The following is a 26,207-nucleotide window of genomic DNA, read 5'->3' as shown; positions in this document are numbered from 1 at the left end:
AGCTCTGCCACAGATGCTCTGTGTGGCCTCGGGCAAATCCCTTATTCCCTCTGTGCTGCAGTTTCCTGTCTGTTCAGTGGAGGTAGCAGCCAGGCCCTGCCCTGCAGGGGGAGGTTAGAATAAATGCAATCGAGGTTGGACAGTGCTCTGATGCCATGGGGATGAGGGCCAGGATGGTGCCTAAGACACACCAAAGGCAAGGGGGAGCTACAGAACTGGTGGTGAGAGGGGTTTGGCCTTTGACTGTCTGCTCTGGGTGCCTGGGCTGTCAGACTCCAGCCAGCCACTGGCATTGCCAGACCTCCCTGATCTATGGTGCTGCTGCTCTCCCTGCTTCTAGGAGTCACTGCCTCCCCCTGAGCCGAGACTCCCGCAGCAATCGTCTCCTGGGGCTGCCATGGCACTGAGCGGCTAGCAAGGCCTGAGACTCAGTTGGGCGGGGGCGGGGGGGGTGTGCTATGAAAGCAGTTTCTGTGTTGTTGCCGCGGTGGGAGGGGAAGCAGAGATGGGGCCATTTTACATCCTACGGCCAAGGCGCCCAGCAGCTTGGGCAAGCACAAAGAGCCGCCCGCGTGGGCTGGGAGCTGGGGGAGGGGAGCGTTCGGGAACCCCTGTTCTGCGCTGTCACAAGGAGGAGGAACCGGGATGGAACTGATTCTCCCACTCGGGGATCTGGAGACCTCCCCTCCGCCCCCGGCTCCAGCTGTATGGACGCGGGGAGGGGCTCTGGCCTGGGGTCCGCAGAAGCTGGGACTAGATGACCTGAGCGGTCCCTTCCGGCCTAAAGTCTGTGACTGTGGGGAGCGGAAGGTCCCTCCCATGACCCCGGTGGGGAAGGAGAGGCTCTAAAGCCCCGGCGAGGCCAGAACTAGTCTGGGCTGGGGCAGCCCATGGCTGGGCAGTCACACATTGACTGGCTTGTGACTCGCCTGCCCATTGTGACACGCCCCCTGCTGGCTGGCACAGCCTCATCCCCTCACTGCCAGGCTTGGCTCTGGCAGAGCGAGAGCTGGCACGTGCCGCTGGGAAAGCTGAACCAGCCATTTCAGCTCCGCCACCGGCAGCAGAAAGTGGGTGGCCCATATACACGCCAGCTTCTGCCCACTCCTGACTCCAGGTAGGAGAATCTTCTATTGCCCGCCTCTGCTTTTCCATTGCATCGCCAGCCACACCGAGGTTGCATGAGAAGGTACCAGCCTCCCTGCCGCTCTCCTGCCTTCTGCTCCTGCCCCTTCACGGGTGTGTCTGAGCAACTCCTGCTGCTCACGAGCCCGCCCCACCTCCCCCACCCCGCTGGCCTCGCCCACCTGCGAACTGCCACGGCCCCAATATTCCTTGGGGAAGGGATCAGGGTCATTTCATTGGGCAGGAAGAATCCTGAGTGGTTGGATCCAGCCTGTCTGCTGTGCAGCTTGTGAACCAGGAGAAGGAGAGGTGGGAGTGACCCAGAGGAGGCCGTTTGGCCTGTGGGATGGGCTGCTGGCCTGGGAGTTCAGACACCTGGGTTCTAATCCTGGGTGACTTTGAGCACATCCCTTCCCTTGTTTCCCTGCTGGCTGCCTTGGCTAGTTAGAGTCTGAGCCCTCCAGCCCAGCGATTGTCTGCAGCACCTGGTGCAACAGGGCCCTGAGCTCAGCTGGCATCTGTAGGTGCTGGTGGGACAGAAATAACTGGGCTGGCCCTGATGCTGAACGGGGCAATCGCCTCTCGTCACTCACAAGCAATGCCTTGTCCTGGCTTCTTGTAGGATGGCTGAGGAGGGCCGCCCAGAGCCCAGGCGTGCCTGGGAGGAGACAAAACCTCCCCCAGGGAAGAGTCGGCAGAGGAGGGAATGGCAGCAGCAGCAGTGTGCGCGCCATCCCGGTGAGTGGGCGCCTTCTGGGTGGGCGGAGGGGGCTGCAAAAATGGCTGGGGCCATGGCCCTGCATTGGGGTGGGACTTGGCCCCTGTGGGGGTTGGGGGGGCAAGACTAGGGTGTCATTGTGGGGAGAAGACTCCATAGACCTTGTACTGCTCTGGGTTGCCACGAGATGGAGAGACTGGAAAACCCAGGCAGGGGGGAATGGCCCCTCCTGCTGGCAGCAGCTGCAGCCACTAAAGCTGATCGGGGCATAGCGGCAGAAGCATCAGGTGGAGACTGACTGAATCGCCCACCCCGATCTGTCACGCTGCTGGGTCGGAGGATGTTTTCCACCAGTCGAAGGGGATGCTTGGTGCACGGTGGGTTGTTAAAGCCTAGGATTGCAGGGCGCCGGCCAGAGCGTAAGATGCTCCCTGATGTTGCAGCCCCATCTGTTGGCTCCTTTGTCGCATGTCGCAGCACAGGGCATTTGGGGGGAGTGTTGACGATGGGAGCCCAGTGCCTCTGGCTGATTGTTGGTGGCAGGAGAGGCAGTCAGAACAAGCAGAACGGGCAGGCCCTGGGTCCCCATATCCCATGCAGACTGGGCAGCAGTTCTCTCTCCTGCTGCAAGGACCAGACCGATTCACTCCCAGTCCCTCCGCCCCCTCCAGCAATGGGCCGGAGAGTGGGGACACCCCTCATGGCCTGACATCGTCCCTCCTTCCAGGTGTGGCGCTCCCCAAATCCCCAGACTGAGCCTGCATGCTGGGCGGGGAAGTGGGGTGGCCGCTGGGAACCAGGGCTCCGACTGGGTCTTTGCTGGGCTGGGCAGCAAAGAGGTGGGGAAGCCAGGGATCGCTGTGCCAGACCCTGCTCCCCTGCTGGGGCGGGAGTGGGGGCAAGGGTTTTCTCTAAGATCTCTGTCACCCAGACTGCAGCTTGGCAGACCCAGGTATTACCACTGCTCTGTCTTTGATCAGATTCACCATGGCCATGTAGCACCGCCTGCTTTAAGGGGCACAACTGGAAGGAGAGAGAGGCCCTGGAATGCATAGACTCCTTTCTGAAGGGCAATGACCAGGTACCAAGAGCCCTCCTCTGACCTGTCAGCTAGTGCCCTGTCCACATGCACATCTGCCCTTCTCCAGATGATGCATGGATTCTAAGGCCAGACGGAACCACTGTGACCTCCTGTATAACACAGGCCAGGGACCTGCCCCCAAATAATTCCTGTTTAAACTACAGCATTTTAAAAAGTCCCGTCTTGAGTTACAGTCCCTAGTGTGACGGGTTGCCCCCCTTTGAGGTGCCACCTGCTGTACCGGGCTACCACCGAGCCCACCTGTTCTGCCAGCCTGGGCCCCCTTTACCTCGTCTTGCTGGGCTAGGCTCACAAGCCTCTTCCAGCCATACACTCAGGCAGGGCCACGCCCAGCTGCAGAAAGACACAGACACTGAGATCAGCTCTGGGAAGACTCAGGTGAAAGGGCTTGTCCCAGTACTCTGGTGCCCACCTCCTTTGGAGTACAGACCCAAAGGTTTTATGAAATTCGCCCCCTCCCTCCATGTGGAGAGAGGTATGCACAACTCTTTGCCCCTCCCCCCAGTTGCTAATTGCACAAACTGGGTTATGGTATAAACAAGCAATAAGATTATTAACTACAAGAGGTAGCTTGTAAGTGGTTATAAGAGATAGCAAACGGTACAAAGCAGATTGCATTAGTAAATAAACACAACACGCAAACTAAGCTTTCCACACTGGATAGATAGGCTCTACATGAGCAAATTCTCACCCTGAGTGATAAACAGGTGGGCAGATTCTTAAGGGACAAGCTGCCTTGGCTTTGCAGCTTGGATTTCCCAGGTTTTCTTACACAGGCTAGGAATCTCTCTCCAGCCTGGCACCATCACTTCTCATAGTTCAATCTTTGTCCCTCAGGTGTTTCCATGTGTCTTATTGCAGGGAGCGTGAGGTCCCCCCCCGATGTCATTGTTCCCCTTTTATCTCCTCTTCCCACCCGCTGGAAAACTCTTTTGCTGTGACCTGGGTCCAACGGTTCCCATTGTGTAGCGTTCTCTCGGAGAGGTTTCTATTGTGGACAGTTCCTGGGCTAACCCTGCTGCTTATGTGCATTTCCTCAATAAGCCATTGTTTGGCGTTTTTACTGTTGTACCTGAAAGGCTGTTTTGAACCTCACAACGTGTTTCAGGAACACAGACATAGCTGAACTTCATAATTTCACATACAACGATAGCACATACAATCCAATGAGACATTAATGTCTAGCAGATAAAGACTTTTAGAATGATACCTTACAATACGTACTTTGTACAAAACATGTCCTAATGACATGACAGTGGCGAATATTGGGGTGTCAGGGTGTCCCACCCAGCTGTTCCTCCCACTCTGTCAAGCCCCCAGTAACACTGTCTGGCTGCCTAGCCCCCATGTTGCAGTTCCTCTTTGGACACCTACCCCGTGAGATCTGCTCCCTCTCTAGTCCGGTTTCACACAGAGCTGCCCTGCCCTCCCCAGATAGTCACTCCTGTTACCAGATGAATGGCCTTCTGCCACTCGGCATATCAAAGCCTGAGCAGCACTGGGGGGAAGCTTTCTAACATCTATCCCACTGGCAGCTCCTTTCCACGCTAACCTTCCTGTTTGTGTCTCATCTCTGCGGGGCGTAGGACGAGGCCCAGAAAATGAATTTTTTGAATTCCATCCTCAACCTCGTCATAGACATCGTGGCATGGAGCCCAGAAAAAAATATGGACCGCAAAGCCCTGCTAGTGGAGAAGATAACGGTGAGTAAAACACACACTGGGGCTGTGTTACCTGGCGGGTTTAGTGATTGGCCTGGAGATCTCTGCAGATTTGTCTAACTTGAGCTACCAATCATTGGATCGTGTTAGACGTTTGTCTGTTAGACTGAAGAGCCCATTATCAAATATTTGCTCCCCGTGTAGGTACTTACAGACTGTCATCAAGTCACCCTGTAACCTTCCCTTCGTTCAGCTGAACTAATTGAGCTCCTTGAGTCTCTCACTGTCAGGCATGTTTCCCAATCCTCCAATCACTCTTGTGGCTCTTCTCTGACCCCTCTCCAATTTATCAACATTCTCCTTGAATTGTGGGCATCGGACCTGGACACAGGATCCCAGCAGCGGTCGCACCAGTGCCAAATACAGAGGGAAAATAACCTCTCTAACAACTGGAGTTTGCCCTGTTTCTACATCCCAGGATGGCATTAGCCCTTTTGGCCCCAGCGTCACACTGGGCGCTCATGGGCAGCTGATTACCCTGACTGCCAAGTCTTTTCCAGAGTCACCGCTTCCCAGGTTAGAGCCCCCCATGCTGTGAGTGTGGCCTGCATTCTTTGTTCCTAAACATAGAACTGTATGGAAATGTAGATTGTTCCCTTGCACCCAGCTTCCCAAGTCACCGGGTCGCTCTGTATACGCCAGTCTCCCTGCCCAGAGCCCCAACACTCTGCAGTCAGTGCCCACTAGGGAACTAGCAACAAATCTGCTCCATAGATTTGGCAAGTCTTTGCTCTCCAGCACTGCAGAAAGCTTTCCAGAGCTCACCTCCCTTCCCTGAACGTGGGACAGCGTGGGCTGGTGGGTGGTCCAGTGGGCTGGGGCTCAGCACACCTGGGTTCTACTCCCAGTTCTGCAGTAAGACTTTGGGCAAGTCATTTCCCCCTCTGTGCCTCAGTTTCCCTTCCATGCCTTGTCTCTTCTAGTTAGCTCGTGAGTTCTCTGGGGCAGGGACTGGCTCTCACTGTGTGTGTGCAGCACCGGGCACAAGGGGGCCTGATCTCAGGTGGTGTCCCTGGGTGCTAATGCTGATGGAGCCTTTCAGTGCACTGGCGCGTGACACTGGGGCACTGACCACAGGCCCTGCACTGCGCTCCCCGGCTGGAGCCCTGCACACCATCAAGTCCACAGTAGGACGACCTGGCTGCCGAGCCCACATGTTGCAGGCCCTGCGCTTTGCTCCCCAGTCGGAGCCTTGAAGGAGCTTGGAGCCTGGCTGGCATTTCCCCACATTGTCTCCCCAGGAGATGCTTCAGCACGAGTCCGTCGACTCCCTGACCGACATGGTGCGTCAGCAAGCGATGCTCATCATCATGGAGATGAGGTACCCAGCCTGCCCGGCCCAGCCAGTGCTGTGTGCAGCCAGACACGCCAGCCTCTTGGCATGGCCAGTTCTCCAGGGCATTCCCCCCTCTGCTCCTCCCCCATCTTCTGATTCTGCCGGGCACGTGGCAGCAGGTGATGGTGCTGGTGCATGTGGGCTGGCACCAGTGGGTAGATGGTGGAGGATTCTTCGGTGCCTGGCGACCTCTCCACGTGGCCTTAGGAAGATGTGGGGGAGGGAGTGAGGGGGTTAGGACTGGTCCCCTCTGGGACCCCGCAGGAGATGGCTCTGGGGGGAGAGGGGCAGTTGGGTGCTGCTGGAGCGGAGCGACCGAAGTCACTGCCAGCTGTGCCAGCTGCGTCACACCGGCAGCTCAGCGACCCCCTGTGGCTGAGAAGTTGGGCAGGCTGAGCCCTGGCCCGTGGCACTGCCTGTGCCATGGGGGGCTCTCTCTCAGCGCCGCTGGTGCCCTGCTCTGAGCTTCCCAGAAGCCTGCCCATCAGGCGTCCGGAGGTGGCAGATGCTGCTGGCTGGAGCTGGGCTCTCGCTGGTGGCTCAATAGGTTCCCCAGGAATGGGAGGGGGAGGCAGGGCAGGCGCTGGAGCGGCTCTCCCCACTGGGCACTGGCTTCCTGACAGCGGGGCAGGGGACGGCATTGGCCACGATCCTGTCTCTGCTGGGGCGGAGGGAGGTGATTTGCGTCAGCAGTGGGCGTAGCTGCCACCTGCCACGAGGGGCGTGGCTCTGTCCTGCAGGGGGCAAGTAGTCACCTGGTACCTCATTGCATGTGCTGGGGCCATGCTCTGGCAGTGGGGGTGAAGAGGTTAATGCTGTCTGGGCTGTCTCCACCTTCCTCCCCCCCTGCACACAGCTGGGTGCCCTGTCCAGCAGGCTGAGAGCCCTGGGCAAGGGGCAGGGCTTGGATCCCTGCCTGGATTCTGCCCTGCTGCGGGCTGATGCAGCATCTCTCTGCTGGCCCGGACTGTGCAGCCGCAGTGCAGACAGCTGTGGTGGAAGAGTCTCTTTGCCCCCAGCGGGACAGGACTGGCAGGCTCCTTTGCACTGTGGCCACTTGGTTCAGAGGCACTTTGGTGCCAGCAGGCTCTAGTCTCCCGTCCGTGCCGTTTGTGGGATGTCATTTCTCGGTGAAGCGCAGTGCTCTCTGCCCCAGCTGGTGAGTCCTGGTGGGGTCACAGCAGACAGCTGCAGACTGCACTAAGTCCCTGCCTGTTGGTATGAGAGAAGGCAGCACCAGCTCCCTCCACCGCCCCCTGACCTGTTCTCGTCTGCCACCCACCAGTTGGAGCCCCCTCAGGTGTTTCCATGTCCTGGGAGCCTGACGCCAACATTAGCGCGTCAGTCCCGCCTCAGCCCTCCAATCCGCACGTGTTTCTTCTCTTAGCAGAGTGAAGCCACCGCTGCAGGACCTGGAACGATCCAGCCTGCTCACAGCCTGCTTCTCCAGCGTCTTCTCCCTGCCTCCAGCAGAGACCATGCAGGGCGAGGAGGCTGCTCTCTACACCAAGGTAAGCCCCAAACCGGCCACGCAGAGCCACCCGAAACCAAGTGGGAATCCTGCCGGTCGCTCGTGTACCTGTCCCCCGGGTAACCTGGCACTGGCACATGAGTATAATAATCACAGCTCCTCGGCAGGACTTCAGCTCAGGACCTGCAGCACCAAAGCACAGGCCCCACCACTGCAGATAAAGGAGTAACTCCCTCATAGGGTAGCAGTAGTAGGCATTTCTCCTTCACATGCACCGACAATTAGTGGGGAACAGACACTCCCTTCACAAGCACATTCATCCCCAGTGCGTGGCGGGGGGCACAGGCCTGTGATTGGCTGCTTCAGACGCACACAGGCCAGAGGAACCGAAGCTTGGCTGGAAATCTCCCCTCCAAATGTGCAGTCCTTTCTGACTCTTCCAGTGGGTTAGACTCCATGCAGTGGCCTTTCTGGGGACAGCAAAGGCAGGTGGTGTCCTGTTGCCAGGAGTTTGCAGTAGGTCCCCTGTGGGTACAAGTGAGTGGGTGAGCTGGAATACCAGGTGCTGCCGTGGCCTGGGGGGTGTCACATGCCAGGGCCTTGGTTCATCTCCTGGCTGGGTAACGCCACTTGCTCTGGTGTCTCCTCTGCTCTGCACACAGACTCTGAGAGCCATGGATCAGATGCTGAAGGCCTTGGCGTGTGAGAATCAGGAGCCCAGACTTCTGGTGGTGGAGAAGATCTTGGAGGTCTGGAGGCGTGGGGGCAGGAAGGGGACTAGTCCTGTAGCTGGGGTGGGGCTCAGGGACCAAGACTCCATTTAATCACAAGCATGGGACACTCCCCCTCCTCTTCCCCTCCCCCCCTGGTGCCTTTGGCTCCTCAAAGTACGTTCTATACAAAGGTTCTTGGGCTGGAGGGCCAAGTGCCCCCGCTATATCTGAAAAACGTCTGCACGGGGTGGGGGTGGAGGAGTGCAGGATCTGTCGTGTTTTCCACTGAGCCCCCATCTGACCCTGGCATTCATTTGTGTTCACCATGGGCCCCACCAACCTGGCCAGAGCCCAGAGCGAGATTCCCCCAACGTTCTAGTTCTGGGGCCACAGGAAGTAGATTCTGTGGGTGGTTTGTGCTCCAAAAAGAGGGAAATGTCCTTGACAGAGATTCGGTCTCCTCGATTCCAGAGCCTGGGAAGAGGGAACACAGAAGTGCAGGGCTGGAAGGGATCTCAAGAGGTCATCTACTCCACCCCCTGCACTGAGGCAGGGCCAAGCATTCCTAGACCGTCCCTGATGAGTGTTTGTCCAGCCTGTTTTTTAAAACCTCCGTGATGGGGAGTCCACCACTTCCCTAGGTCACCTGTTCCAGTGCTTAGCCACCCTTAGACTTTTTCCTAATATTTAACCTAAATCTCCCTTGCTGCAGATTAAGCCCATTACTTCTTGTCCTACCTTCAGGGGACATGGAGAATAATTTGTCACCATCCTCTGTATAACAGCCCTTAACGTATTTGAAGACTGTTACCAGGTGCCCCCTCCGTCTTCTCAAGACGAAAATGCCCAGTTTGTTCAACCTTTCTTCACAGGTCAGGTTTTCTAAACCGCTGAGCACTTTTGTCGCTGTCCTCTGGACTGGCCCCAGTTTGTTCACATCTTTCTTAAAGCGTGGTGCCCAGAACTGGACACAGTGCTACAAGCTAATACACCTCAGAATGACATTTCCCTTTTTCACAACAGCATCACACTGTTGATTCCTATTCAGTGTGAGACCCATGATAACCCCCAGATCCTTTTCTGCAGTACTGCCACCTAGCCAGTTATCCCTCACTTTGTTTTTATGCATTTGATTTTTCCTTCCTAAGTGCGTTACGTCACATTTGTTTTGACTGAATTTCATCTTGTTGACTTGAGACCAACTCTCCAATTTAGCAAGCTCATTTTGAATTCTAATCTGTCCTCCAAAGTGCTTGCAACCCTTCCCAGTTTGGTGTCATCTGCAAACTTTACAAGCATACTCTCCTCTCCGTTAACCAAGTTCTTAATGAAAATATTGACTAGTACTGGACCCAGGCACACCCCTGGGGAACCCCACTTGAGACACCCTTCCACTTTGCCAGCGAGTCAGTGATAACTCCTCTTTGAGTATGGTCTTTCCATCAGTTGTGCACCCACTTTATAGTAATCTCATCTGGATCATACTGGCTTAGTTGGCTTCTGAGAATGTCTTGTGGAACTGTGTCAAAAGCCTTACTAAACTTCATATACATCATCATATACTGCCTCCTTCCATCCACTAGGCAAGTAACCCTGTCAAAGAAGGAAATTAGCTTTGTTTGGCATGGTTTGTTCTGGACAAATCCATGGTGCTCTTCCTTATCACCCTATTATCTCCTCTAGGTTCTTACAAACTGTTTAATAAGTTGTTCAGTATCTTTCTGGGTACCAAAGTTAGGCTGACAGGTCTATAATTCCTTGAGGCCTCCTCGTTCCCCTTTTTGAAGATAGGTTCTGTGTCTGCCCTTCTCCAGTCCTCTGGGACCTCAGCCCTCCTAACGGTTCAGAGATTGCTTTGCCTAGCTCCATCTAGGGTGAATATCATGTGGCTCTGCCAGCTTGAATTCATCTAACTGTCCTAAATTGTCTTTTACCTGTTCTCTCCCGAGTCTGGCCTGTATTCCTTCCCCCTCGTTGTTAATATTGTGTTAAGCATCTAGTTGCCATTAACCTTTTTAGTGAAAACTGAAGCAAAAAAGGCATTAAACACCTTGGCTTTGTCTGTGTCATCCATTATTTGCTCTCCTTCCCTGCTGAGTAGTGGCCCCTCACTTTCCTTTGTCTTTCTCTTGCTCCGAATGCATTTATAGAGCTGCTTCTGATTGTCTTTTATGTCCCTTGCCAGTTAGAACTCATTTTTGCCTTCAGCTTTCTGATCTTCTCCCTATGTGCTTGTGCTATTTTTTGGTACTTCTCCTCAGCAATTTGTCCCAATTTGTTTCTCTCAGGCCCTGCTCCCCTGGACCGCATCCAAGGAGGTGCATGGGCGGCTGAGGGCAGTGGAAAGGATCACCTGCCTGATGAAATTCATGGCTTGTCAACCTGAATGCAAGGTGAGCAGCCTGTGACCCTGGCCGCCTCCTAACTGCACTGAGCAGCCTCGCGGTGCAGCGCTCCCTGGCAGGGAAAACCCGGGCCTAGAATAGTGACTCAGCAAGATCCTCGGTAGGAGTCCAATCTACTGAGCACTGATGTCGATGGGTCTGTCCTCTGACTCCAGTGGGCTTTGGGTCGAGCCCCATAATTCTGTCTCCAAGGACTCTCCCCGCTGTTCCCCTAGCACCAAAGTCTGCTCCACAGGGTCAGTGCATTTACACAGGATGGCCCTGAGAGCAGCCTCTGAACCCAGGTGTCTGTTCACCCCCTTTGTCAGTTGCCTGTGGGATGCTTTGGCATCAGCTCCTGCCAGGCTGCCAGAAGAACGCCCCCTGCTCTGGGTGCTCAGGGCCATTTAGCTGCTCCAGCTGCTCCATCCCCCCTGTGTCAAGGCCTCCCCTTCGGCAGCTGGAGGGGGGCGTTTGGATGATGTGCCCCCAGAGGCTGAACAGAAGGAGGGAGGTGGGAGGGGACACACCGAAAGGGATGGGAGGGACCAAAGGAGCCAGAGCACTGGGGAGTGGGTGTGGGGAGGCTGTGCAGACCCCTGGAGAGGAGGGCAAGGGGTTTGGTGCGAGGTGGGGAAGATCAGGGAGCCAGCGCAGGTGCTGCAGGAGGGGCAAGGGAAGGTCTGGCAGGAGGGGGAGATGAGAGGACAAGGCTGCAGTAGAGAGCCGGTGGGAGAGAGCCGGCAGGCTGGGGATGGCGCAGGAAGGGAGGACTCTGGGGAACTCCAGGATGGAGTGAGAGAGGCGGGATGCAGAGCAGAGGAGTCCAAGGTGACCCCAAGCGCCTGGGCCTGAGGTCAATGGAGGGTGGGGGGTGGGAGAAGGGGCTGGGATTAGGCGCTTGCCCTTGAGATGGAGACTGGACGTTAGTTCATTCGTTACCCGGGTCCCCACTCGGGAGCAAGGTTTGCTGACTTTGCTGACCAGATTTCCCCGTCCCTGCTGAGCTTTCCTCAGCCCCTGGTGATGGGCCCCACGGCTCCTCCTGCTCTCCTTGTCCCCAGTCTCTCTGCACTGGGCTCTGCCTCCCCCAGTTCTAACCCATTGCTAGGGCAATGCCAGGGGGACACGCTGCGCTAGGCCTGCAGGGGCGAGTGACTCCCTTTGCGCCCTCTCTCCATCAGGAAGCGGAGGAGTTCAGAGTCCTGGGCCAGCTGGTGGCGTGTGTCACTCTGTGCCATCCGGAGCAGGAGATCTGCCGATCGTCTATGGAGGCATTTTACCACCTCTACTCCTTCATGCTGCAGCTAAAATGTAAGAGCCATGGAGACCCTTGTCCTTCCTAAATACACTAACATGGGGTTTCCAAACATGGAAAACATATTTCTTGAACACTTCTGCCTTTTCTGCAACCTTTTAAAGAGTCTCCATCTAGTAATGAGCCTACACCACTGCTAAGATTTCTTTTGTTCCTAAATCACTTTTTTAAAAAAACCTCCTTATTATCCTTAGTCCTGCAAGCCATGGTGTTTCCCCTGATGTCTTTAGCTTCCCCTATCTATATGCTACTCTTCATAACTCACATAAGAATGGACATACTGACTCAGACCAATGGTTCATCTAGCCCAGTATTGTGTCTTCTGATAGTGGCCAGTACCTCATGCTTCAGAGGGAATGAACTGAAGAGGGAAATTTTGAGTGATCCATCCCCTGACATCTAGTCCCAGCTTCTGGTAGTCAGAGGTTTAGGGACATGCAGAGTATGGGTTTGCATGCCCTGATTATCTTGAACCCAATTATACTTTTAGCCTTCACAACATCCCACGGCAACAATTTCCACAGGTTGCCTGTGCATTGTGTGCAGAGATACCTTCTTCTGTTCGTTTTTAACTTGCTGCCTATTCATTTCATAAAGTGACCCGTAGTTCTCGTGTTATGTGCAGGGGTAAATAACACTTTCCTATTCACTTTCTTCACACCAGTCATGATTTTATAGACCTCTATCATATCCCCCGTTAGTCATCTCTTATCTAAACTAAATGGTCCCAGGTCTATACTACAGACCTATATTGTTATAACGACATTGCTCAGGGGTGTGAAAAATCCACACCCCTGTCGCAGGAGCACCTCTCCCACTGACCTAGCTAGCGCCTCTCCGGGAGGTGGATTAAGAGCTTGTTGGCATAGGAACATCTTCACTTAAATGCTACAGCGCCAGTGCAGCTACGGCGTGTGCTGTACCCAACCAAAAGAGTGAGAACTCTGTTATTCTCCGACAGGCGATACAGTGTTTGAAGTGTAGACTTGCCCCCAGTCTTTTTCATCCTTCCTCATATGGAAGCTGTTCCATCCCCCTAATCATTTTTGTCGCCCTTCTCTGCACCTTTTACAGTTCTGGTATATCTGTTTTGAGATGGGGCGACCAGAACTGCACGCAGTATTCAAGGTGTGGGCGCACCATGGATTTATATAGAGACATTATGATATTTTTCTGTTTTATTATCTATCCCTTTCCTAATGGTTCCCAACATTCTGTTTGCTTTTTTAACTGCCACTGCACGTTGAGTGGATGTTTTCAGAGAACTATTTACGATGACTCCAAAATCTCTTTCTGCATCCGAAGAAGTGGGCTGTAGTCCACAAAAGCTTATGCTCTAATAAATTTGTTAGTCTCTAAGGTGCCACAAGTACTCCTGTTCTTCTTTTTACGGATACAGACTAACACGGCTGCTACTCTGAAACCTTTCTTGAGTGGTAATTTAAACCCCATAATTTTGTATATATAGTTGGGATTATGATTTCCAATGTGCATTACTTTGCATTTATCAACATTGAATTTCATCTGCCATTTTGTTGTCCAGTCCCCCAGTTTTGTGACATCCCTTTGTAGCTCTTTGCAGTCTGCTTTGGATTTAACGATCTTGAGTCATTTTGTATCATCTGCAAATTTTGCCACCTCACTGGTTACCCCTTTTTCTGGATCATTTATGACTATGTTGAACTACACTGGTCTCAACACAGATCCTTGGGGGGGACCCTGCTGTTTACCTCTCAGCACTGTGAAAACTGACCATTTATTCCTGTCCTTTGCTTCCTATCTTTTAACCACTGACCCATGAGAGAACCTTCCCTCTTATCCCATGACATCTTCCTTTGGTTAAGAGCCTTTGGTGAGAGACCCTGTCAAAGGAGTCCAAGGACACTATATCTACTGGATCACCCTTCTCCACATTCTTTTTGACCCCTTCAAAGAATTCTAGTAGATTGGTGAAGCATGATTTCCTTTTACAAAAGCCATGTTGACTCTGCCCCAACAAATTGTGTTCACCGACGTGTCTGATAATTCTGTTCTTTCCTATAGTTTCAACAATTTGCCTGGTACTGAAGTCAGGCTTACCAGGGATCACATCTGGAGACTTTTTTAAAATTCACTGTCACATTAGCTATCTCATACAGAGGCCGATTTAAACGCTAGATTACATACCACAGGGCACATAAGTCTGTCTGGATGTCTCGTGAGAGCTGCAACCTTTGCACCAGGCAGGCAATTTACCATGTGGTTCTCCCAGCCATCACAAACCAAACTGCTTATATGTCTATTGATTGAATCCCCCATTATTATTACCAGGCTTTTCTTTGTAACTGGGGTTCCTACCTCAATTTGAGAGGACATCATGACTTCATCTGGAAGGTGGGTCCCAACTATGGGATCGTCTCCCTCTGCTCTAGCTCGATGTTCTCCTTCCCCGAAACTTTCACCCTCCTCAGCAGCACAGAGGCTGTCAGACTGGGGGTGGGACCACTCTACTGTGTCCCTAAAAGTCTCCTCTATGTACCTCGCTGCCTTCCTTGGCTCCACCAGTTCAGCCCCTCTGGCCTCCTGGTCTCCGAGGGCCAGTAGCTCCTTGGGCCAAATGCCCACATATGCTACCTGCCCATAGGGCTGGTAATCATACATGCTGCATTCAGTGCAATCAACTGGCGAGCCCCATGCTGCTGCTGCCCTTCTGCCTGGTTTATTTTTACTCTTCCAGGGGGGTTAGTTTGTTTAGTTTTGTTTCTGGGGAGGGGGTTATTGGCCTGAGTTTACAGTATGGTTGTTAGATGTACTTGTCTCTCACACACCCTCTCTAAACTTTCTTGCAAAACTCCCATTTGCTAACCGAACATCTGATTTATATTGCCTGCTGTCTGTTTCCCCTCCCTGGCTCAGCCTCAATGATGGTGGCTGTCAAGGCTGCTTCCCCACTCTGAACTTTAGGGTACAAATGTGGGGGCCTGCATGAAAACTTCTAAGCTTAACTACCAGCTTAGGTCTGGTCCGCTGCCACCATCCCAAAGCTAATTCCCTTCCCTGGATAGCCTTGAGAGACCTTCACCAATTCCCTGGTGAATACAGATCCAAACCCCTTGGATCTTAAAACAAGGAGAAATTAACCATTCCCCTCCTTCCTCCCACCAACTCCTGGTGGATCAAGATCCAAACCCCTTGGATCTTAAAACAAGGAAAAATCAATCAGGTTCTTAAAAAGAAATTAATTACCTTTTTAATTCAAGAAAAAAGGTAAAAATCATCTCCGTAAAATCAGTATGGAAAATAACTTTACAGGGTAATCAAACTTAAAGAGCTCAGAGGACCTCCCTCTAGCCTCAGGTTCAAAGCATAGCAATAAAGATAAACACTCTAGTAAAAGGTACATTTACAAGTTGAGAAAACAAAGTAAAACTAAGACGCCTTGCCTGGCTTTTTACTTACAAGTTTGAAATATGAGAGACTTGTTTAGAAAGATGGGGAGAACCTGGATTGATGTCTGGTCCCTCTCAGTCCCAAGAGCGAACGAACTCCCAAACAAAGAGCACAAACAAAAGCCTTCCCCCCGCCAAGATTTGAAAGTATCTTGTCCCCTTATTGGTCCTTTGGGTCAGATGCCAGCCAGGTTACCTGAGCTTCTTAACCCTTTACAGGGAAAAGGATTTTGGAGGCTCTGGCCAGGAGGGATTTTATAGTACTGTACACAGGTCAGCTGTTACACCCTTCCCTTTATAGCTATGACACTGGCGAACAGTGAAGAGCATCGGCAGCTCCTCAAGGACAAGCAAATCCTGTACGGCTCCTGGGACACCTTGTTCACCAACACCAGCGATATCACATGGGTAAGTACAGTCAGTGCTTCACGGGATTGTTGTGCGCAGAGTTATCAGGAGTCAGAAATTAGCACCCTAAGAGTCGGGGGAAGGGACAGACCCAGGCGTGTGACTGAGCCCATTCATCTGGGTCAGAGCCCTGCCTATGGCCCACTCTACCTCATAGAATCATAGACCTCAGGAGATCATCTAATCCAACGCCCTGCTCAAAGCAGGACCAACCCCAACTAAATCATCACAGCCAGGTCTTTGTCAAGCCGGGCCTTAAAAACCTCTAAGGATGGAGATTCCACCACCTCCCCAGATAACCCATTCTAGTGCTTCACCCACCCTCCTAGTGAAATCATTTTTCCTAATATCCAACCTAGACCTTCCCCACTGCAACTTGAGACCATTACTCCTTGTTCTCTCATCTGCCACCACTGAGAACAGCCTAGCTCCATCCTCTTTGGAACCCCCCACCCCCTGCAGGTAGTTGAAGGCTGCTGTCAAATCCCCCCTCACTCTTCTCTTCTGCAGACTAAATAAGCCTAGTTCCCTCAGTCTCTCCTCATAAGTCATGTGCCCCAGGCCCCTAATCATTTTCGTTGCCCTCTGCTGGACTCTCTCCGATTTGTCCACATCCTTTCTCTTGTGGGGGGCCCAAAACTGGATGCAATACTCCGGATGTGAACTCACCAGTGCCGAATAGAGGGGAATAATCACTTCCCTCAATCTGCTGGCAATGCTTCTACTAATGCAGCCCAATATGCCTCCCTACATGCCACATCCCAAGATGCACTGGGGCTCATCCAAACCTGATCCCAGCTCCTTGTCAGGCGTGGTGGGAGCTTCCCCAGAGATTAATGCAACAAAAGGCATCATTGCATCTGTGCACCAGTGCCAGCCCCTGCTGAGAACTAGAGAGTGTATCCGTGCTGTGCAGTATTGTGCCCCCGTGGACTGCCCGGCTGGCCTCTGCCATGCACGGCAGTTCCTGATTGCTGACTGGATACTGTGCTGCCCAGGTGCAGTAACCCAGCCCTGTCCCGGCAGAGTGGGGTTTGCCTGCACTCCTGGCTGGGCCAGTCCTGGCTGCTCGGCCACTGACTGGAACCACGCTGGGCAGCAAAAATGGTTTCACTGGCGGGTTTGTTTCAGATGTTTGGGAAGTACTTCAACGGATCCGAGCGCATGGACTTCCTCTGCACTGCTATTGATAGCATGAAAGACACCAGCGTCCATGACTCGGTGGTGGCCAGGCACATGCTGCATGAGATCCTGATGGTCCCCGGCCCAAGGCTGGAGAGGGTAAGAGCTGCAGTGAGAACACCCTGCTGGGGGAGCCCATCCGTGGGAGACTCTAGGTGTTATTGGGGGGCAGGTCTCTGGCTTGTGCAATGTGGGGGGGAGGGGGGGTCAGTCTAGGTCAGGGGTCTCAAACACACGGCGCATGGGCCACATGCGGCCCGCGAGGTAATTTTCTGCAGCCCGCGAGCCCCTCGCAGCCCCCGCTCCTGCCCTCCCGCAGCGTTTACCTAGAGCGGCTCTGGCCCGACGTGCACTGGGGCAGGGCAGACTCCCTGCCTGCCTGCCCTGCCCCCGCGCCGTGCCGGGAAGCGGCCGGAACATGGGGAAGAGGGGGCACATTGCTGTGTGTGTTGATGTTGCTTCAGGCACCGCCCCCAGCAGCTCCCATTGCCCGCGTTTCCCCATTCCCGGCCAATGGGAGATGCTGGGGGCGGTGCCTGAAGCAACAGCAATACATACATCCCGGAGCAGCGCGGGGGCGGGGCAGGGCAGGCCAGAGCCCGCCCCCCGAACTCCTCCTGCAGCCGAACGCCCTGCCCTGAGGCCCTTGCCGCATCCTGCACCCTGACCCCCTGCCACAGCCCTCCTGCACCCCAACCCACTGCCCTGAGCCCCCGCCGCACCCTGACCCCCTGCCCTGAGCCCCTGTCGCACCCCACACCCCTCCTGCACCCCAACCCCCTTCCCTGAGCCGCCTGACGAACCTTGCACTCCTCCTGCACCCCAATCCACTGCCCTGAGCCCCCTGCTGCACCCCTCTTGCACCCCAATCCCCTGCCCTGACTCCCTGCAGTACCCCTCACCCTTCCTGCACCCCACACCCCAACTCCCTGCCCTGAGCCCCTGCCACACCCCACACCCCTCCTGCCCCCCCTGGGGGCAGGGAGGGGGCGGAGTTGGGGTGGGGATTTCGGGGAAGGGGTTGGAATGGGGGCAGGGAAGGGGTGGGAAGAGGCGGGGCAGGGGTGGGGCCTCATGGAAGGGGTGGAGTGGGGGTGGGGCAGAGGGCGGCGGGGGGGAGGTGTCAGTAATGCGGCCCTCGGGCCAATGTACTAGTCCTCATGTGGCCCTTGTGGTCATTTGAGTTTGAGACCCCTGGTCTAGGTGATCACCATGGCCGCTTGTGGCCTTGCAGTCTATGAATCGATAGGCTGGGAACTGGTCCTGTGCTCTAGGTCTGGGGCTGGCAAAGAGGATCTGGGAGGGCAGATGGCTTTCAGGTGCAGCAGGTCCCTGGCACCCCAGATCAATAGCAGTGCGAGGAAGCCGAGGCCCCCATCTCCTCATTTCCCTTCCAGGTGTCGGAGGCTGTGATGAGCATTTACAAGAACCTGGACTCCATCAGCGAGCCGCTGTCCCGGAAGGAGCTGTTCAGGACCCTTCTCATGCTGGGCAACCAGTACAGCGAGGAGGTGGTCAGAACCCTGCTGGGCTGCTCGCTGTCATGTGACAGGTACGGGGCTGGGGCTGCCGTCGCTTGCGCTCCGGGTCCCCCGGACTGGTCCCGCTGCCAGGGACAGGGGAGTGCAGAACCTTCCAGAGATCTCCTTCTCCCTGCAGAGCTGCTGCTTCTCCTGGAGGGTTTTGCAGGCTGGCTTGCCCTGGAGACAGGCCAGCCTGCAAAACCCTGTATGGCATCCCTCAGCCTCCCCTGGGGCTGACACTCAGACCCGGTCCCCAGGCAGCCTGCACCAGCAGCAGTGGGAGGGCAACAAAGAGCTGGCTGGTGCAAGGAGTCCCAGCAGGGTGCCGGTGCCGGGGGGGGCGTGGTGCAGGAGGCTGGCGGGGCTCTGACCAAGTGCCGTTGGCTCTCTCCCTTTGCAGCGTTGCTGCGGAGATGTGGCGGATGCTGGCATCCCACTGCCAGAGCATAGAAAAGGTCCTAAAGGAGCTGCTCAACATGCTGCGGGAACAGCCGCTGCACCACCATCATGTCTCTCAGAGAGAGGCCCCCTTGGCTGTAAGTATCAGCCCCTGAAGCAAGGGAAGGAGCGCCGTGTGTCCCCATCACTGCCTGAGGGTGTCTCTCAGTCTCCCACTGGGTATAGTCATTGGGCCGAAGAGAGAGAGCGTGACTCTAGCCAGTGCTATAGTCGAGCCGGAACACGCCGAAACGCTCTCCTGGTGCTATTCAGCAGCACTCCTAGAACCACAGGGTGAGAAGGGATCGCAGGGTCAGCTCGTCCAGCCCCCTGCCACGAGGCAGGACTTGTTGTGTCTAACCCACCCCAGACAGATGGCTCCAGCCTCCTTCTGAAAACCTCCAGCGAAGGAGTTTCCACAAGCTCCCTAGGCGTCTGTCCCATCGTCCTACTCTTCTTACCGTTAGGAAGCTTTTCCTGAGGTTTAATCTACATCTGCTGTGCTGTAGTTTGACCCCATCGCCTCTTGTCCTGCCCTCTGTGGAAAGAGAGAACAACTTTTCTCCATCTTTTTTTTATGGCAGCCTTCCAAGTATCTGAAGACCGTTATCAAGTCCCCCCTTAATCTCCTCTTTTCCAAACTAAACATAGCCAGTTCCTTCAGCCTTTGCTTGTATGGCTTGTGTTCCGTCCCTCTGATCATCTTTGTTACTCGCCTCTGGATCCATTACAGTTTCTCCACATCCTTTCTAGACATTGGTGACCAAAACTGGACACTGTCCTCCAGCTGAGGCCTAACCAGTGCTGAGTAGAGCGGTACTATCGCCTCCCATAACTTGCATGCTATACCTCTGTTAATGCAACCTAAAATTGCATTTGCTTTTTTTGCAACAGCATCGCATTGCTGACTCATGCTGAGGTTGTGATCAACCACAGCTCCCAGATCCTTCTCAGAAGTGCCACGGCCAAGCTGGTTATCCCCCATTCTGTATCTGTGCATTTGATTTTTCTTCTCTAAATGTAGCACCTCACATTTGTCTTTGGTGAATTTCATTTTGTTGTCTATAGCCCGGTCCTCCAATTTACCATGATCCCTCGTAATTTTAGCTCTTTCCTCTAAAGTATTGGTGACTCCTCCTAGCTTTGTGTCATCTGCAAACTTGACCAGTTTGCTCTCTCTATCTACATCCAGGTCATTAATAAAGATGTGAAACAACACCAGACAACAATATTGTAATCGAGCCAGAACGCACATAGTAGGCAAGCTAAATGACATGATTCACATCTCTGGCACAACTGTCTGTTACAGCCAGCAGTCCTCTGATGCAGTGAAAAGAGCATTAGGAAATTCTTCTCTTCCTAACTACTTCTTTGAGAAGGCTAAAGGTGCTGACGAAGACAGTAGCAGCCGTGCTTCGACTGCAGACCCAAACACAAAAACAGAGCTCTTCCTGTAATGGAGTTCACTGAGGTGGCTATTGCAGTGAGAACGAACTGTGAAGATTACCCTTCAACAGCCAAAGACCAGCTGGCATGAATTCTGGTTAGTGGATGCTGAAGAAGAGGGATTATCCTTGGTTGTCCTGCCATGATGGTAAGCTTGGATGCCTTAACGGTAGCAAAGTTTCATCAGGGTCTCTCCATAGCAGTAGGGTGGTGGTAGTTTTCTGTTTCTCCTTATGGACCTAGCTGAGAGTCCAGATTAACATCTCTGCCAATGAAGATAAAGGAACACAAAGATTCAACTGCAGGTAGCTTTACAGCTTTCAACAGAAGCAGAAACCTCAACTTTTGAAGATGAAGTGGTTAACATGACAAAATCAGAACTTGACACAACTGTGCAGGTAAAGCGAATGGCATATTACATTGCTAAACATGGCAGACCCTACTCGGATCGTCCCGATTTAACTGAATTCCACATACTGCATGGTGTAGATATTGGTATCGGTCTGTGTTCACAATTCAGTGCTACAGACATCCTAGACCCTATCTCATCTGCAATGCACCGAAAGCCTTGCAAATGACGAATGTGCGCTCAGATGCCGGAGAGTGACGGAAAGATAGCCATGTCTGTTGATGAATCAACTACTCTGAGCAATGAATCAACAGTTAGAATCTATTTAAAATGTGACACTTTGAAGGATGATTATCCTCACTTCATGTTTCTTGATCTGATTGCACTTCCACGTCAGACGGCTTCAGGCACTGTAGATTGTGAGCTGAAATGCCTCAATAAATCGAATTCTGATTACAATTACTCTTGTAGTATTTGCGAGTGGTGGTGCTAGTGTTATGCTTCGGAAGAACTCTGGCGTAGCGAGCTGTATTGTGAAGAAGTACCCAAATGTTCTAGCGAGGTAGTGTGTGAATCACAGGTTGGATTTGGCAGCTGCTGAAACGTTAAGTGAAGTAAGAGCTGTAAATCACTTGGAATTCTTTGACAAACTGTATACGCTTTACTGCCGGTCACCTGAAACCAAGAAAGAACAAGAAGAAGGTGTGAGTATCAGCAGAGGGAAAATTACTTTTTGTAGTGACCCATTATTCTTAGATAAAGTGAAAAGGAGGTAGGGCAGCTGTGCAACCGATTTGGAATAGTCAGTGCCTAGCGTGACTTTCTTGACTATACTGGTCAGCTGAAACCTCTGTTCAGCTCCACGTGTGTGATTTCATGCAGCACGGCTGAGTGTGAGCGTGGATTTAGCCACATGACTATGATTGTGAATGGCAAATGTAGCAAGCGGCTTATTCCGCATATGTCATTGCTCATGTTTAGCAAGCTCCGTGGCCCTTCATGTTCCATGTGGCATCCTCTCAGCTGTGCCAGAACTTGGCTCACACATCCTTGTTCTCCCTCTGATTCACAGACACATAAATTACAAGATGGAGAAAGACACTTTGTGGAAATACTTGTAGAAATTAGATAAATGCATTACAGCAGGCCTTTGCTACTTCAGCCCCTGTTATGCCTTGATGTATTTTGTGTTACTTGTGTAACCTACTAGCTAGTTTCAATTTAAAATAAACTTTTATTATTTCCGCCTCATAGAGTAATGTCTATAGTGCAGCAGCATGATTTATTTTGTATTTTCATTAGCCTATAGGCTAAAGTAAAAAGAAAACGTGCTACGCATTCATTGGGTTTTTCTCACTGTACTGTCTAGATTTAGATCTTTTACATAGTGTGTTGTGTACACATTAATGGCATTTCAGCATAATGATTTCAACAGTTAAAATGAATTGAATAGCTACTATAGGTGTGTGTGTGTGTGTGTGTGTGTGTGTGTGTGTGCGCGCGTGTATACCAGGGGTCGGCAACGTTTGGCACGCGGCTCGCCAGGGTAAGCACCCTGGCGGGCCAGGCCAGTTTATTTACCTGCTGACACGGCGCGGGCGAGGGATGTGCTGGCCGCGGTTTCTCGCCGCCCCCATTGGCCCGGGATGGCGAACCGCAGCGAGTGGGGGCCGCAATCGGCCGAACCTGCTGCGTCAGCAGGTAAATAAACTTGCCTGGCCTGCCAGGGTGCTTACCCTGGCGAGCCGCGTGCCAAATGTTGCCGACCCCTGTGTACACAATTAAAAAAAAGAAAATCCAATACCTTGTTATTTTGGACAGCCAGCCTGTCTCCAGCCATGCCTGGTTTAGCCAAGTATTACTGTACCAGAAATTCAGTAGACAAATAAAATGTGAATTTGTATAATTCATGTTTATGAAAATCAATATTTTAGTGGCATTCCAGTACCTTCCGATTTTGGACTACACCACTGTCTCTAGCCGAGTGGTTAGGGCACCCAACTGGGAGACCCGGGGTCTAAACTCTGCTCCAATGACTATTTAAGTGTTCCCAAGTAGAGATAGATACCGAATTCCCTTTGGGGGTGGGGCTTAGGCCACACCCCTCTCCTCAGCATTTCCTATTGGCTGGTTTAGGCAGCTCCCCACTCTTAGCTTCATAGATTTCAAGGCCAGAAGGGACCTCTGTGATCATCTAGTCAGATCCCCTGCATGACACAGGCCAGAGAACTGCCCCCAGATCATTCCTAGAGCAGGTCTTTGAAGAAAAACATCCCATTGTGATTCAAAAATGGTCAGTGATGGAGAATCTATCACCACCCTGGGTAAATTGTTCCAATGATTAATTACTCTCACTGTGACGTGTATGCCTTATTTCCAATCTGAATGTCTACCTTCAACTTCCAGCCACTGGATCATGTTAGACCTTTCTCTGCTAGACTGAAAAGCCAATTACTAAATATTTGTTCCCCAGGGAAATACCTATAGACAGTAATCAAGTCATCCCTCAACCTTCTCTTTGTTAAGCTGAATAGATCGAGCTTCTTGAGTCTCTCACTGTGTAGGGTGACCAGATTTTATAGGGACAGTCCTGATTTTAGGGTCTTTTTCTTATATAGGCTCCTATTACCCCCCAACCCCCGTCCTGATTTTTCACACTTGCTGTCTGGTCACCCTATCACTATAAGACATGGTTTCTAATCCTTTAATCATTCTCACGACTCTTCTCTGAACCCTCTGCAATTTATCAACATTCTTCTTGCATTGTGGGCACTGGAACAGGACCCAGGATCCCAGCAGTGGGTCACACCAGTGCCAGATACTCCCACTCGAGATTCTTCTGTTTATTTATCCCAGGATCACATGAGCTCTTTTGGCCACAGCGCCACACTGGGAGCTCCTGTTCAGCTGATTATCCACCAGGACTCCCAGGTCCTTTTCAGAGTCTCTGCTTCCCAGGAGAGAATCCCCCGTCCTGTTCCTAGATGTATTCATTTACAATGAGCCATAGTAAAACACATACTGTTTGATTGCCCCCCAGTTTACCAAGCGATTCAGATCGCTCTGTATCAGTGACTTGTCCTCTTCATTATTTACCACTCACCCAATTCTTGTGTCAGCTGCAAATTTTATCAGTGATGATTTTATGTTTTCTTCCAGGTCATTGATAAAAATGTTAAATCGCGTAGGGCCAAGACCCGATCCCTGCGGGGACCACACTGGAAACACACCAGTGCAATGCTGATTCCCAGTTTACAATTACATTTTGAGACCTGTCAGCCAGTTTATAACCAATTCATGTGTGCCACGTTACTTTTGTATCCTTCTAGGATTCCGATCAAACTGGAGTGCGGCGCCAACTCAAGCGCCTTACAGAAGTCTACATACATTATGCCAATGCTATTTCCTTTCTCTACCAAACTTGTAATCTCATCGAAAAACAGATCGCAATTATCTTGGCTGGAAATATTTTCCATACACCCATGTTGATTTGCATTAATTAAATTATCTTCTTTAATTCTTTATTAATTTAATCTTGTACCAGCCGCTCCATTATCTTGCCTGGGATCGATGTCAGGCTGACAGGCCTGAAATTACCCAGGCCATCCCGTTTACCCTCTTTAACAATTGGCCCAACTGACTCTCCCTCTGGAGCGTATATGGAGCCTGGGCACTTAACTCAGGGCTGTGAGTCCACTGGGCAGCAGGGCACATGAAGCTAGGCATGGCAACGCTGAGCCGAAGTCCCTTCTGTGGTTCTAGCCAAGGTCACACAGGCTAGGAATTGAATCCAGCATCCCAGGCCTTAGCCCCCAGCCCACCCCTCCTCTCTAGGTGCCTCGGGGGAGCGTGGGAAGGGCGAAGGCCCTGCAGTGACATCTGTCTCCTGTTCTTGGCTGCAGGCCACCAGAGCCCTGTACGAGATCTTCAAGGAGCAGAACTGCAGGCAGCAGGTGAAGGAGCTCTTCCCTCAGCTCTCCATCGCCCTGCTATTCCAGATCACATACATAGTGGAGCTGTCCATGCATAACCAGGAGGACACGCCCGCACCCCTCAGCCCTGTCAGGTACCACCAGCCCGACACCCCACCTCGGTTCTGAACCGTCGCCCGCAGGCACGCGGCAGGGCCTGGCCTGGGCTCGCTCAGTAACAAGAGGCTCGCTCTGCATGCAGGTGTGCGGTGGATGCCATGCAAGCCTTGCTCCAATGTGCTGGCTACAGGGACCAGACCACGTTCATCCACAAGCAGGGTGGCTGGGGCATGCTCGTGAACGCCGACATGCACCACAAAGGCGTCTTGGTGCTTGCCCGGTGAGTGTCTTGTCCCTGGGGCTGCTGCCCAGAACTGACCGCAGTAGCATCTCCCGTCCCTGGGCCCAGGACACGGCCACATCGCCTTCCCCGCTGGGTGAGACGCGGCTCCCAATCGCCTGCGTGGAAGAGGCCACAGCCTCTGTGCCGTTGGCCGAGGGGTCAGTCGGCTACTTCTCCACCCTGCGCTGCCTGGCGTAAACCGCTTCCTGCGTGGCTCTGGCAGGCGTGGCTGGGCAAAGACAGCCTCCGTCATGTCTGTCTGCAGCGTTGGTGTAGCCCTGTCAGGCCCAGCACGTGAGAGAGACAAGGTGGGGGAGGGAATATCTTTGGCTGGCCCAGCATCTGTGTGTGAGAGAGAGACGCTAACACAGAAAGCTCTAACACTTGTCTTAGACCAATCTAAGATATTCCCTAACCCACCTTCTGTCTCTCATCACCCAATATCTGGGCACATGAGAAAGGCCACCGAGCCCACCGACGCCCTTCTTTGTCTGCAGTTCTCTTGCAGCCTATCACGGAGTCCCTGGGCAATGCTCTGGAACTGCTCCCCACAAAGCCAGTCAGGACTTTGGGGAGCCTCCTCTCCCTTGGAGCAGACTGTCTTCAGGGCAAGAAGCTCACACGGCTTCACCTTCCTGGGTCTCTCCTTGGAGCATTCAGCATATGCCCCTCCGTGCGCTTCCCACAGCGAGTCCCCCCAAGTGGGGTCCTGAGGAAGCCAGAGGATCCTGCACGCACCCCCACTTCGCAGTCAGACGTGACTCTTAGCCAGCCAGTAAAACAGAGGTTTATTAGATGACAGGAACACAGTCTAAAACAGAGCTTGTAGGTTACAGCAAACGGGACCCCTCAGCCGGGTCCATTCTGGGGCCCAGCGAGGCAGACAACTCCGTCCGCACTCACTTCCCGTCCCCAGCCAGCTCCCAGCTGAAACCCCCCTCCAGCCCCTCCTTTCTGGCCTTTGTCTCTTTCCTGGGCCAGGAGGTCACCTGATCTTTGTTCACCTTTAGCTATCCCCTTGCAAGGGGGGAAGGGCCCTGGCCATTTGTTGCTAGGAGACAGATTGTCAGCCATTTATGCACACTGGAGACTTAAGAAATGCATAGGGGAAACTGAGGCACACACACAGTATTCAGAGGAGACATTAAGAACGGTCCCACTTGGTCACACAGCCCAGCGCTGCGTGCTCGGAGCTTGGCCTCGTGGAAGGGCTCCCTGTAGAGTGATTAAG

At 53.0% G+C, this 26,207-nt stretch overlaps 1 protein-coding gene across 2 annotated transcripts in view; it reads left to right on the top strand.

Moving 5' to 3' along the window:
- The first annotated feature begins 1,415 nt into the window (after positions 1–1,415).
- The window catches only part of LOC135978546 (maestro heat-like repeat-containing protein family member 7), a 38,853-nt gene continuing 14,061 nt past the window's right edge, over positions 1,416–26,207 (top strand). The window contains exons 1-14 of one of the 2 annotated variants that reach the window (XM_065579447.1): positions 1,416–1,863; positions 2,824–2,924; positions 4,532–4,648; positions 5,908–5,987; positions 7,393–7,513; positions 8,136–8,222; positions 10,475–10,579; positions 11,755–11,884; positions 15,618–15,724; positions 16,856–17,005; positions 18,304–18,458; positions 18,830–18,965; positions 24,565–24,728; positions 24,836–24,973. In XM_065579447.1, the coding sequence (XP_065435519.1) occupies positions 1,749–1,863; positions 2,824–2,924; positions 4,532–4,648; positions 5,908–5,987; positions 7,393–7,513; positions 8,136–8,222; positions 10,475–10,579; positions 11,755–11,884; positions 15,618–15,724; positions 16,856–17,005; positions 18,304–18,458; positions 18,830–18,965; positions 24,565–24,728; positions 24,836–24,973 (1,706 nt within the window). In that variant the 5' untranslated portion in view covers positions 1,416–1,748. Of the gene's footprint in view, positions 1,864–2,823; positions 2,925–4,531; positions 4,649–5,907; positions 5,988–7,389; positions 7,514–8,135; positions 8,223–10,474; positions 10,580–11,754; positions 11,885–15,617; positions 15,725–16,855; positions 17,006–18,303; positions 18,459–18,829; positions 18,966–24,564; positions 24,729–24,835; positions 24,974–26,207 lie in introns of both variants that reach the window. The other variant, XM_065579446.1, reaches the window with a different exon arrangement.

This window comes from Chrysemys picta, unplaced genomic scaffold (assembly GCF_011386835.1).
Source record: "Chrysemys picta bellii isolate R12L10 unplaced genomic scaffold, ASM1138683v2 scaf304, whole genome shotgun sequence".
NCBI classification, from domain to species: Eukaryota; Metazoa; Chordata; order Testudines; family Emydidae; genus Chrysemys; species Chrysemys picta.
This window is presented reverse-complemented; position numbering and strand designations above follow the sequence as displayed.